The sequence below is a fragment of the Talpa occidentalis genome, unplaced genomic scaffold (genome assembly GCF_014898055.3).
Source record: "Talpa occidentalis isolate TD23 unplaced genomic scaffold, MPIMG_talOcc4v2.1 talOcc4.11, whole genome shotgun sequence".
Taxonomy (NCBI): Eukaryota; Metazoa; Chordata; class Mammalia; order Eulipotyphla; family Talpidae; genus Talpa; species Talpa occidentalis.
This window is the reverse complement of record NW_023601104.1, coordinates 39,549,358-39,563,710: the sequence shown is the minus strand read 5'-3', so window position 1 is coordinate 39,563,710 and position 14,353 is coordinate 39,549,358. Positions and strand designations below refer to the sequence as shown.

Genomic DNA, 14,353 nt, shown 5'->3' with positions numbered 1-14,353 from the left:
ATCCTTGGTTTTGAACCTAGGGGAATGGAGCAAGCAGTTGACTTGAACCCCAGGAAGTATGTGTGTGTGTGTGTGTGTGTGTGTGTGTGCCCTCCCATTGGGATGGAAGAATTACCAAATGATTCATTAATAGTTGCAGACCCAAGCCTCAGAGCTTGCAGTGAGAGGGTGGGGATGGTGACAGGAGCCAAGGTCTGGCATGAACATTCTGTACAGACCAAGATGATTGACCACAGACTTTGCAAGCTCTGAATCCAATTAAGTTGAAAGCATGCTTTCCCTCAAGTAAGGGCTAATATTGCCACTGGCCAGCCCCACCCAGACAGGTCTGGGGAGAGGTCCTTTGATTATGTATTTGGCCCTAGTCAGTGATCACAAACACCATGGTTCCAGGGCTGACCCCTTAGCTTAGGCCCATTTAGCAATAGAGGCTGGGGGATTTGCAAAGGTCTACAATATCTGAGACTGGGAAAACATATATTGGCTCTAATATAAGAAACTGCAAAGTCAAAGGTAAATTATCTGCCTACCCACTTCCATAGCCACTGAAGTCGATTTCAATTATTTTAAAATTTGGCGCACATAAATGTTTATTCCATTGGAAAACAATCTGAGGTTAGATTTGCTTATTTTATAGGCATTCCCAAGAACCATGATGGCAGAGGAACAGTGCCAATCACAAATTACTTGTCATCAAATTATTCCAAAAGTAAAATTTGAAAATCATTTCATATACCATTACCATATACGTTTATTGAATGAGGAACATATATTTTACATTTTCAATGCAATATGATGATATGTGAAAGTGCCTGTGTTACAAGGCACAGTGAGGGGCACCACGGGACCCCCAAATCTGCCCACTCTAAATGGGTTCTGCCATCCACTGCATCAAGACAAGACATAATCTAGTGTATAAGACCTTTAATGGAATGAAATTTTTTTTTTTTTATAATTTTGGTCCCTCATTTCTTTTTTTTTTTTTTTAAAAAAAAGATTTATTTTTATTTATTTATACAAGCACTGGGTACAGTCAGAAGTGCGGGAGGGTGAGAGAATTCAGCAGAGCCAGAGCGGGGAGCAGAGCAGGCAGAAGGACAGAAGCACACTGCTGAGGGGAGCAACAGGCGGCAGGAGAGGTCTGCGCGCCATGTGGGACCCTCCTCCGGTGGCCGGGGAGCAGCCGGGGATCGAACCGGCGCTGCAGAGGCTGCGCGCAGCTTCGCAACCCAGCGCTCAACCGCTGCGCCACCGGGGAGGCCCTAATGGAATGAAATTTTAATACAACTACTGTGCAATAAAGAGAAAAGAAGAGAAAGAATAGATAAAGTAGTTTCCACATAGAATCCCAAAGTTACCTATCCGCTCGTGGGTAAATGCCCAGCCAAACAGGGTTGGCCCAAAGCAGGGCCACTGAGGCCCAAAAGCTTGCCACAAGTCGAAAGCACCTTCTGCTGAGACACATAGGAAAGGGGCAGAAGGGGTCAGGCAAGTCTGGAAGGAAAAGAGGAAAATCAAAGTCCAAGTCAAGATAAAGGCTGCCATTGTGAGCCTCCCCATGGGTCTCTCACCCATATCTGTCTGAAGTTTCTCCTTCCATGTCCTCCGAGTCCCTGGTACAAGTCCAAGGCTAAGAAGCAAGTGCAGCTTCTTCACATGTCTCTCTGTTCCATGTGCCTCCTCCAGGTCCTCTTCTTCCTCACCTTCCTTCCTTCTCCCAGTTTCCTCTCACTTGTCCTTGCTCCTCAGCTCCTTAGGGTGGGCCAGGGAACCTGGAAACTGTCCCTTCCCTGAGGATTATCCTGGTATGGTATGATGGTGTTGAACATGGCCTAGGACATTCTAGGGCCAGTTGCCTTGAATATAATATTAACTACTTCGCTAAAGGCAGCCAAGACAATATATCCCACATTGCTTAAGGGTCAGGTCAGCCCAGGCCTGTACAACAGCCATAGGAGGAGAGGGCACTGCTGACCACCATTCAGTGTCCAGCTAATATGTACTTGGCACAGTGCTAGGTTTTTTGTTAAGAATTAACAATTTAAAAAAGTGTTTAATGCATGCCAAGGCATTGTGCTTATATATCTTTTATATATAACACAATTGTATATACCCCATGTTGCTATTTCCATTTCACAGTGAAGGCAACAGACTTTGTTTGAGTGGCTTAGGTCACAGATTGAGTAAGTGGAAGGACCAGGACAGAAAATGAGATAGGTCTGGCTCTAAAATTTTGCTGTTTCTCCTTCCATATTGTTACCTATTTATTGAAAGTTACCTTGTGGGCTGAGAATCACCTTGTGGGTGGCAGTAAAGCCATTTGGGTTGCTGACTTGAGGGAATGCAGCACCATGAAGGTTAATCTTTGCCACCCCCCAGTATGTCCTTATGCTTTACCCTGCAGTGTCCTGGGGTGTGACAGGCAGATTCTTCAGGGAGAAGGGCTTCTAGAAGAGCAGGGCTACTACAGGAGGGGCCAGGGCCACTACAAATGACCAGGAGTGGCTAAGGGGGCAAGAGCATGAGTATTTTAAACTAATGCTCTGCTTGGTTCCTATATGAGATTGTCCAGAATAACCCCTCGGGAGAGGGTGATGGTGGGATCTGTTCATAAAAGTTGTGCATGAGGACAGGTTCAACTGCTCTGACCAGTTACATGTCGGCATATGAGAACTGTTGCTGGTGCTGTTTTCTGTAGGCGCTAAGGCTGAGACAAGCTGGGATGCAAAAGCCTTCAAGGAAAACTCACCCAGAGGCAAACTGAATGTAGGCATAACATTAGCTGCAGGACTAGTGGCTATATTCTCTGGGCACAGCACAGGAGATTTTCAGCCAACTTTCTGCCACACAGCTCACACTATCTTTGTGGACCATCTGCGGCCAGGGAAGGTGATTGTAAGGTAACAGCTTGATATCCATAGAAAGAGGAGATTCCAGGTTCCCTGCCCCACCCTAAGGAAGCATGGAGCTGAGCAGCAAGGGGAAGCTAAAAGGGCTTGGAAGAGGACTGAGGAAGAATAGATCTGTGGCAAGCTTTTGGGCCAACCCTGTTTGGCTGAACATTTATGCAGGAGGGGTTCTATAACTTTGGGTGTTCATTTGGAAGCTATATTAACTACATTCTTTCTCTTCTTTCTTTTACACACTAATTATATTAAAGTTATTTTGTATTTGAAGGTCTACTCACTAAGAGAATGTTTGTCTTTATGCGGCGGATGGCAGAACACATTTAGAACATGCAGGCTTGGGGTCCTGAGGTGTCTTCATTCCTCCTGCTAACATAAGGAGCACTTACTTCTAACAATGGAGTACTCTGAAGTCCCCACAGTTGATGAACCCTGGCTGTGAAACATTATTGCAATGCTAATTCATAAAAGAGACAGACTGTGAATGTTTAGCACCCCAGGTACTTTGTGAGCGTATATAACAGAACCCCCACAAGAGTGGGGAGAAGAAAGAAAAGAAGAGAGTAATACAAGTAAAATGAAAGTCCAGGGAACTGGAGAGAGACAAACTCAGGCTGGAAAAGCCCAGAGAGGCCCAAGAGGAGAGGGCAGTCAGCATTCTGCTCCTGAGCTGCTCTGGAGAACAATAGGACTGTCTTGCCCCTGCTTCTCTGAATGTTCTCCTCTTCTCTCTGAATGTTTGCTGGAATTTGAGCTTTGGGCAAAGAGTCAATAACCAATAGGCAATCTCCTGCAAGAGGAGTTCTTGGCTCTGAAGGCCCATGGCTATGAGATACCTCAGATCCTGGTTTCTGAACTTCCCTGAGTTCCAGCACATGGAATCCTGCTGCCACACCCTGGGAAGCTTCACTCTGTTCCCAGTGGTTGAATCTATTTCCTGACGAGTGGGGTTTTCTTTACTGTGTAGCTCTTTGAAGCCTTCTTAAGGTGCCTGCCCATTTCCACCAAGACCTTGCCTCAGTGGATGGACTGTGTCCCCTGGGCCCTGAATATAAGATCTGTCCTCAAGAAGGAAAGGATGGGGCCTCCCTGGTGGCGCAAGGGGTTAAGCACAGCACTATGAAGCAATCCGCAGCCTCTGCAGCAGGAGTTTGATCCCCTGTTGGCCAGGGAGCAACCCATATGGTGAAGCAGACCTCTCCTGTCTCGCCCACTCCTCCCCTCAGCAGTGTCTTTTCGGTCAATCTGCCTGTTCTATTCCCCACTCTGTCTCTGGCGAATCCTCTCAAACCCCTGCATCTCTGGCCTGCACCCCAGCTCTTGTATGCATAAATAAATAAATCTTTTTTTTTTTAAAAAAAAGGATGTGGGCTTAACCTAACCAGAGCTGAGGCTTGTGGGGCCCCTCACATGAGTTTCGTAGCCTGGGGCTTACTCCAACCACGGAGGGGCTCTGACTTGTCAGAGATTACAGCAACAGAGCCAGCAGCAATCACAAGCAGCTTACTGAAGGCTCTGTGTTGCGGTGTCCATGTTCTCATTTTTTGAGCAAGTGAAGGACCTACCTAGTGCCCTGACCCCATGACCAGACTGCCTGCCCCACTCTGTTCTAGAAGAGAATACTGGCCAGAGATACAGATTCACAGAGAGCAAGTTAAGGAAACCTCATTAAGGCCACTGTATCCCTACCCCAAACTGAATGCAGGTGTGTGCCCAGGGTATATGAAGCCACAAGACAGAGGTCCTTTTTCTTTTTCCTTTTTTCATTTTCACTAAAACAATGTTTCAGGGAGAGCAATGTTTTGGAGAAAGAGAGTAATTTAAAGCATTATTTTTCTCTTAAATAAAACTGTAGAATGTGCTTCAGTTGAAAAATTCAAATGAATTATGTTTTTACAATGTTAAATGCTTTTTACAATGTTAAAATGCTTTCTACTTTGAAATAATTATGAATTTATATATGTTTCAGAAATAGTACGTAGAACTTTCTTAGATGCCTTACCCAGAGCCCCCAGTGATGAGCATTCCTGAACTATTTGAGGCTGATGATGCCCCATTACCCCTTAATATTAAATTGAATATTTCCTAATTACAAGCACTATTTTGCCTATAGAACTCCAGTAGAGCCACCAAAGCCAGGAAATTAACATTGATCCATTATTACCACACATGAAATTTTAAGATAACGTAATAAATCTATGCACAAGGTTATCCTATGACTATTAGCTGATTGCAAAATGGTGGCTACAGAGAAAGCTCATGTTCGCAGGACATGGCTTTGGTATTAATTCTTGCTGCCACCACCAGTGCTCTGGGGAAAAGTCTGACAAGCATTACTATTAGGGCCCAGTTGACCATGAAAACCCTGGATGCACCAACCTCGAGGGTGAAAATGATGACCCTTACCAGAGATAAAACGTCTCAGCATGTCTCAGGCCCAGCTGGAGCTCCACCAAATAGGGTTCCCGGGTGTTTTCACCCTGGTCCTGAATAGCAGATGGAAAGCAAAGACCTTTGTTCTTGCTGTGTGCCTTTATCTATGTCTCCAACAGCGAGTGGCCTGGACCAGGGATACGCTTGACTAGTAAAAATGCCATCAACTTCTTGGATGTTATTTTTTTCCATCTCAGTGACACAATGTGAGCATTCAGGTAAAGGAGATATGGTCCAGGAGAGAGAAACAGTAATGCAAACACGTCAGGATCATGGGCACTAAACACTCTTCGGATAAACATACTTTTGTCTCATGTCCAGCAATCTCTTGTTTTCAGGCTGATTTGCCTGTATAATGAGTTTGACATTGGAAAATGTCTGAGATCCATTTGGGACCATGAATTAGAATGCAACTTTGAAGACATTACCGGATTTAGTCAAGAAACAGAGTTGTCACTAAATCAGACATGTGATCTTGGGCAAGGTGTTTAAGTGCTCTGGATTTAATTTTTCTCATTTGCAATTTGAGGAAGGCAGAACAAGATGACCTCTGAGGTCACTGAATACAATCTCTTGCAACATTACAATTTATGAATATCTACTGCAAGAGCCTAAAGCTAAGGAGTTGTGAACTTCTATCTTGTGCTAAATGCCATGGCCCACGTTGGCCATGTAAGTTTCTGTGTGAAACCATAAGAAGTATCAACTCTGGTATTTCCCCACTGTAAGCAATCCACTGGAAAACAGTGGAGGACCCTGGGCAGTGGCGGAAGACCACAGATAGTGGAATACAAACTAAAGTGAATCAGAGGATGGGGAAAATGTAAGAGGTCTCCGAGGGTGAAGGGGAAGGCATGGTAACTGGGGGATGGGGCGGTAGAGGAGTAGGAGGGGAGTTGAAAATGTCACTAGAGCTCTCCTTTCATCAAAAGCTGTGATAATAATTGTTCCCTTTGAAAAGGAACAGGTATGGAGGACACCCTCAAAAATTAGAGACCTTAAACCTTCTGTCTTCTCTTCATATCTTTGAACTTATGGAAGGTAGAAATAAGAAAATGTCTTTTAAGTAAAATAGTCTTAAAATAGTCTTTTAAGTAAAATAGTCTTAAATACTTGAGGTCTTTTTCTTTTCTTTTTTAAAAAGATTTATTTATTTATACACACAAGAACTGGGGTAGAGGCCAGAGGTGCAGGGGGTGAGAGGATTCACCAGCGACAGAGTGGGGAACAGAACAGGCAGACTGACTGAAATACACTGCTGAGGGGAGCAGCGGTGAGACAGGAGAGGTCTGCTGCGCCATGTGGGTAGCTCCCTGGCAGGCTGGGGATCCAACTGGTGTTGCAGAGGCTGCAGATAGCTTCACAGTGTCGTGCTTAACCCCTTGCGCCACCAGGGAGGCCCGATATCCTATTTTTTTTTCTTTTTCTTTTTTTTCCCTCTAATTGAAAGCATTCCCCCCACCCTACTTCACTCCAAATTACCTCACCTAGAGAAATTAATGCATATTGTTCTCTTTGTCTGACCTTGAACCTTACCTTATCTACACTTGGCTAGGAACTTTTTTTGGCAAGGAGAGCTGAGGAGTAGTTTGGCTTCTTTTGTTTAAATCCTTTGTTTTCTGTCACGGAAATCAGGCCTGCTCTATCCATCACTGGTTTGGCCACTCAACATTTGACACCACAGTAATAAATAGAAATGATAATACTGCTCAAACATTTCCCACATGCCAATCATTGTACCAAATACTACACAAACACACACACACACACACACATTCACATTTATCCTACCTACTACTCCCTTGGGGTAGATTGCCCTTATATAGATGAGAAAATTCCTATTTCCAGAAGTCAAGAGATCTTAATACCATAGTGTGTATTTCCATTATTAGTTGGCATCTTTTCTTACCTCCCCTGTGTGAACTATGGGCCTCCTGTAAGACCTCATTAGCAAAGTGGATTTTCTCATTTCCCTGTGGCTCCCTAGATACTCCCAAGCTTCCTAGATTTGAGGTACTGCACAGATACACATCCAGATAAGAACTACAACTGTTTTTCTTTCTACCCCTCCATGATGGGGAGGTATAGGAAGATCTGGGGGGTTGCTCTGGTGGTGCAAGGGGTTAAGCACAGCACTGTGAAGTTATCAGCAGCCATTGCAGCAAGGCATGAGTTCGATGCCTGGAGTTCGATTTCCGGACTTCTCACATGGTGCAGCGACCTCTCCTGTCTGCCTGCTGCTCCCCTCAGCAGTGTATTTCAGTCAGTCTGCCTGTTCTGTTCCCCACTCTGTCACTGGTGAATCTTCTCATGTCCTATACCTCTGGTCTGTACCTCAGTTCTTATATGCATAAATAAATAAATCTTTTTTAAAAACTTATTAAAAAAAAGGCAAGGATCTGAAGTCTTCAAAGAACTTTTGGAAGTCCAGTTGTGCTGGAGCAAAGGAAAAATGGGATGAAGTGGCTCTTAGAGATGAGGGGTCTCTGGATGTTGCTGCAGCTGGTATGTCTGTTTTCTGCTGCTGTCATTCTGAGGTTATCTCTAGGGCCAGCAAAACCATGAAGAGGGCCAGTTGACTCAATCGCAGAGAAGGGTCCTGATCTCTTCATAGTGTCCATGGTTACTACAGAATGTGGAGACCTCAGGGGCCAGAGTCAAATAGAGAAGTTCTTACTAATCTACCTCTGAGTCTCACTCCTAGCAAAACTAGCTCAGTTCCTGAGTTACTTTCAGGACTTTTGGACTCCATTTCTGCTCCTCAGTTTCAGGCTAAAACAATTCTCTTTAAAGTCATCTACAAGCCCTTCTCTCTTCTCCACACTCCTGCCCCCAGTAAGAGAAATGTCTCATAGCTAATCAGTCTCCTTTCCTCATTCCTCCACTTTCAAGTAAGAATGCATTAAGATTCAGGCAGACTTGCTATGCACAAACCTCTTATTCATTTTGGATCTCAACTTCAGCCTTTGGAAGGCTGAATAGCCAAATGCCTATTTCAACATTATTCCTGGCACCTCTAAACTTGGCTGTGATCAAGAGCATGTGAAGGAATGGATGACTGTCACATCTAATCAGTTAGAACAGTAATGAAAACAAGGCAGGTCATTTGGATTCATTGTTTATATCTGAAAAGTCACTTTCAAATATTGGTGAACATTCTAGATGTAACCTGGAGTGAAATTTTCCTTCTGAATTTTTAAAATGTTGAAATTCTATCAACAAGTAGAAATAAGTATAAATGCACATATATTCCCTTAAGAAAAATGCAATAATAATTAATGGTTGTGAATGCTTAGATTATATGCCAATTATTGAGCATTTTCAAAGTTAAAAACAGGAAAATTAGTTGACAGTTAATATAAATAATAGGAGAGAGTGTGATAATTGGAAAACTTTAGAAAGAACCTTATATCCTTTTTGAGCTCAAAGTATAAAGTACCATTTTAAATAATAGTGTAAGGCAGGGGCCTCCCTGCTGGCGCAAGGGGTTAAGAAGCTATCCGCGGCCACTGCAGCACCACATGGCACAGCAGACCTCGCCTGACTTGCCCGCTGCTCCCCTCAGCAGTGTATTTCAGTCAATCTGTCTGTTCTGTTCCCCACTCTGTCTCTGGTGAATCTCTCACCCTCCACACCTCTGGCCTGTACCCCAGTTCTTGTACGTATAAATAAATAAATCTTTAAAAACAATAGTGTAAGGCAAGACAATGGAAATCAGATGATATCATAATTTTATTTCATTATATGATAATCTTTGTAGCATTGATTGATATATTATTAATTATCATGCTAAATAAAATAAACTAAAGATTACACTTTTTAAGAGGATTTTTTTTGAGGTATAAATTAGCTGTAGTAAATCACTCAAATGTTAAGAAAGTAACAGCTCAGTAAATTTTCATGACCATATCCAGACCAATAATAAAAGATCTCCAGCTACCTCTTACCCTTTCCCAACTAGGACTCCCCAAAGTTACTACTACTCTGATTCTATCACCATTGGTTACTTTAGAATTTTTAGTTATTTAATATTACTTAGGTCATGAGCCTTTAAGAAAACAGTCTTATTTGGAAAGTCTTCTCATTTTCAGAGGATGTATTGAACAGTTTTGCCACTTTAAAATTTTGTGAAGGGCCTCCCTGGTGGCACAAGGGATTAAGCACTACACTACCTCAGCCTCTGCAGCACGAGTTTGATTCCTGGCCCACCAGGGAGCAACACACATGGTGCAGCAGACCTCTCCTGTCTCGCCCGCTGCTCCCCCCGCAGTGTACTTCGGTCAATCTGCCTGTTCTGTTCCCCACTCTGTCTCTGCTGAATCCTCTCACCCCCCACATCTCTGGCCCGTGCCCCAGCTCTTGTATGCATAAATAAATAAATCTTTAAAAAAAACCGCAGAATTTTGTGAAGATGTCTCCCAAACCACAACATCCATAAGAAAAAGCATCTGTATTTATATCTATGTATCTACATAAAGAGTTGTGGGAAAAAAAAATTGAAGAGAAAAATCAGCTACACCCAAGTATCTTGGTTTTCTGTGTACTTTGGTTGAAAGTCACCATGTCTTTAAAATAATATAGAGAGCATGGTCACTATAGTATGGGCTTTACTCAGTCACTTGGCATTTGGCCACAAGGTTTTATAGTGCACGTCTACTTTCAAGACTCGTCAACTTATTGGCCCCATACTCTGTTGGAATTGTTCCATGATCTGCTCTCTTTTCTTCTCATCACCTCTTCCCTACCTTCTCTCCTTATCATCTCAAACCACCAGGTCCACCAGCACAACTAGCAGGACTCTGCCTGCAGACTTGGTCTCTGAACTCCTCCCTAACATGGCTGTTGCAGAAGAAAGCCCTCGAGGCAAACTGAGTCAGCTGTTCCCCTGGGTCTGCATTTCACCAAAGCTGGTTATGACTGGTCAGCAATATTGCTAACAGCAGTTATGAGTGAATGCCCCTCCAGTGCCCAGGGTCATGAAGGCTGCATGAATGCCATTTCTACATCGTCCCACAGTCCCGTTGGGTAGGTGCTTTTACTCCCATTTTACAACAAAGAAACACAACTGCAGAGAGTCGATTTGGTAGTTTCCTTGAGAGAACCACAGAGTCAAGAAGGATGCCCAATTCTATCTGGCTCCAAAGCTTACTCTAACTCTGTAAGGAGGAAAGGAACACTGGAGTTGCTGGGGAGGAAAGGTCTAGAGTAGACTCCCTAGTGGGGGAGGGAAGATCTAACCACATAATTTGGTGCTGAGGTAGAATGAGCACATAGCATAACGCCCTTGTTTGTGATGATATAAAGGAAGAGAGAAGGTGACTGGTGCTGGTCAGGGCTGCAGCATGGCAGAAGGCTCTTGGGACCTGTCATCAGAAAGCCAGAGTTTCTCCAGTGCACAAGGAGTGAGAAACTGTGTCTGTAGCCCAGGGGGTCAGGGGGGTGGCATTTCCACATCTCAACCCCTCTGCCCGGGGCAGACTGCCAGAGTGAAGAGCCAGGGACTCACGGAGATAGGAGAGATCATTATCGGGAGGAAGGAAGCTCTGGCAGCTCCCACCAGCCTGTTTGTGACAAGCAGGCTCTGGGCCACGGAAGTCCCTTGAGGTCAAGGGAAATGTGATCCTGGAGCATGGGGATGAAGCCAGGACACTCCCCTGTCCCTATAACTTTAGGAGATCTACCCAGGTTGAAGGGTGGAGAAGAGTAATGGCAAATAAGTGGGGAGGAAAGAGAAGAGGAGGGAGAGTGAGAGCGGGAGCATGTGTGTGTGTGTGTGTGTGTGTGTGAGAGAGAGAGAGAGAGAGAGAGAGAGAGAGAGAGAGAGAGAGAGAGAGCGGGAGAGTGCTGAATTAAGATCCCTGGAGCACCTCATAAACAGACTCTTGGCTTGAGAAGTAGTGACCTTTATTGCAGCCAACACAGGGTAACTGACTCTTCTGAGTTCTCAGGGTACATTTCTTCATGGGTGAACTCTTACCTAGTTCTCTTGCCCCTACAGAAGTTTCTCCCTTTTTGGCCTGATGGTAGAGCAGACAGTGTACTCTATTTAGGCTAAGCAGACCTAAGTCCAAGTCCAAGTTCTGCTACTAACCAATTTGACCAACTAATTATTTGAGCTTTGTGAAGTCTCCATTTCCTCATCCCAAAAGAAGACAAGTATTCCCTGTCAGGTCTGTCTCACGGGGATTCCTGTGGCCACAGCGTGAAAAGCATGAAATGCTATATAAATATGAAGTGTCTTCTTTGTCTTGTCTTTCCTTCCGGCCACCCCTCTGCACAGAGGTCACCTCACAACCACATCAGAGCTGGGGGACACTGAGTTTAGGAACAGAAACAGCGCTGTACATGAGTCTCACACATTCTTTTTTTTTTTAAAGTCATTTATTTATTTATTTATTTATTTATTTATTTATTTATTTATTTATTTATTTATTTATACAAGAAATGGGGTACAAGTCAAGGTACAGTCAGAGGTATGGGAGGGTGAAAGAATTCACCAGAAACAGAACGGGGAGTAGAACAGGCAGACAGACGAAGGACACTGCTGAGGGGAGCAGCGGGTGAGATAGGAGAGGTCTACTCGCCATGTGGGTTTCTCCCTGGCCTGCCGGCAGCTTCACAGTGCTCAACCTGCTGCGCCACCGCCACGGGGGAGGTCCCCAGAGTCTCACACATTCTTTTCCATTTATTTTCTCTTCTTGTCATGCTGCCATGATGGGGCAAGAGAGAGAAGTTCAAGGCCCAGACAGGCACCCACACCTCTGAGCTTAGTTAGCCCTGCTCTTGGGGATCACCCTTGGAAACACAGCAACAGAAAGATGAAAGACTCTCTTTTGGATCTTAGCCTGCCAAACTCTCAACCTCATCTCCCCCTCAGAGAAGCCTGAGTTGGAGGGGCCCCAAACAAGGAGGGGGAGAGAAGCTTCTGGGCTTAGGGAAAGTGGGTCAGAGACCTGGAGAAGGAACAAAGGTGCAGTCCAAGGAGGAGGAAGGCTGGGAACCTGGAAAACTAAAAGACATTGTCCAGGTGCACGGGAACCAGCTGGTAGCTCTGGTTATCTTTTGCTTGGGGAGGCTCACAGGCCACGATGAAGAAGGCGTCCATTTGCCTCTCTTTGTACTTACAGCCTGGGTATGTCCCCGAGGTGAGCTCACAGCTGGTGGAGGACACACACTCTTGGCTCTGGTGACAGTTGTCACGGCCATTCTTGCAGGCTATGTTGGGGGTCTGACAGGTGGCGGCCACTGTGGAGAAGGGTTCATGCAGGAAGGTGTTGATATTCTTGCAGCGTTTCATGTACTTATTGATGTTGGCCATCGCCGCGTTGCATTGCTGAGGGCTCAGCTGCACGTGCTGAGTTTCGAACCACTGAGCTGAGGTCATGTTCTTGGGCTTGGCACTGACGGGGACCTCGGCCACCCACAGTCCCAGCAGCAGGAGCAGCAGCAGGGAGCTGAATCCTGCTCTGGCTGGTGCCATCTCTCCTAGGGGGAACAGTCAGAATTGAAGGCTGGAGTCAATGGGAACAAAGAGCAGGAGGTCAGAAACTAAACTTTCTATATCTGCTCCTTCTAGATCATCATCATTTCTCTCCCCTACTGTGTCCTCCCTCCCTCCCTGTCTCCCCTCTTTTTCCCTGCACATCTTGGAGGGCGCATCCCCTAATCCCATGGCTCCACACCCCCTGGCTTTATATCTCTACCTTCCTTCATTCTGTTCTTGGCTCCCACTCTCTGTTCTGTCTTCTGTGGCTTGAGTTTCATCCCCACATGTCCCTATACGTTTCTCTGTGTCTCATGTCCTCCATGACCCCATTCTGTGCCTCCAATCCCCCATCTCTCTTCCCTGTGTGCGCCCCTATTCCTCCTACGCAGAGCCTGCCCTTTATCCCTCTGATCATTCACCCGCGTGCACTCATCACGTCAGAACCAACCCCTTCTCTGTGCTCTCACCTCACCTGTGGCCCACGCAGGCTTCACCTTCTCCCTGTGTTCTCGTTCTACCTGGGCTGAGAATGTCCCTACCCACCGCTGGGTCTCTGGCCTCTCTTCTCACTAAGTCCTCCAGAGTGGGCCGGGCTATGTTACTTCTTTTGGGGGTGGACTCGGCGCAGTCCTGGATCAGGAAATGAATCAGGGTCATGCCTCTTCGTTAACGTGTCCAGTGTCCTGAAGGAGGGGATGCCTGTGGAGCGAGTGTACCTGCCTAAACGTGTTGGACAATGAGGAAGTGTGAATCCTCACATTTAAAGATTTGGCCCTTGGCCACATGGCTTTGTGATGACACCAGTAAAACACCTGACCTAGGTGTTGACCCAAAATGAATTTCAGGCAGAGCTGTCATTTGTCTCTTGCTAGATTTACCCTCTAGTGAGAGATCAGAGCAGAGCACATCACTGTGTATAAGGGTTGCTTTTTCTCTGACCTGATATACAGATAGAATAGCTGCTTTGTATCATTTCTTGCCATCGTGACTTACCACTGCTTACTTTTCAGAGGAATTGAAGAGATAGGGGAGTGGATGAGTCATCACAGTCACGATGTCCAGCCTCACCCCAACTCAGCTCTTTTATAATAGCTCATTCCTCTGAGTCCCTCCAGTTCCAGTGCCACCAAGGCCATCTGGTTTTACCTGGAGAAGGCCTCCAACACCTCTCATCCTAACCTCTCTTCCTCTCTACTTTTATTGAAGTTTTCAAAACTGAGAATGGTTTTGGTGGTAGTGTTCTCTCAACACCCAGTCTGAGGCCTTCCTTTGCTATGTATGCCCTGTTTCTCATGGTAGTTAGAGCTGTGTGAAGAGCGTGAGTCAATGCTGCTTAGGTGCCTCAGGGGAGTGTCTATGGCATGTGCGGAGAACCACAACACTGAGGCAGAGAATCATCACTATCTGTATTGGGAAGACCTGGAAAGATGAGATGAAAGGTATTTTTATTTTCAGTATTCACCTGTAAGTAGCAGGTGATCTTAGAATTTTGGCTCAGCTTCATTCATGGAGTCAGCAAATATTTATT

At 45.3% G+C, this 14,353-nt stretch overlaps 1 protein-coding gene and 1 long non-coding RNA gene across 2 annotated transcripts in view; one reads left to right on the top strand and one right to left on the bottom strand.

Moving 5' to 3' along the window:
• LOC119238882 (uncharacterized) overlaps positions 1–14,353 on the top strand; it is a 31,557-nt gene that overhangs the window by 14,116 nt on the left and 3,088 nt on the right. The window lies entirely within an intron of this gene.
• Positions 12,342–12,819, bottom strand: LOC119238881 (ribonuclease 7-like). Its single transcript, XM_037502989.1, has one exon. The coding sequence runs from the start codon at positions 12,817–12,819 to the stop codon at positions 12,349–12,351; it is 471 nt and encodes a 156-aa protein (XP_037358886.1). The 3' UTR covers positions 12,342–12,348.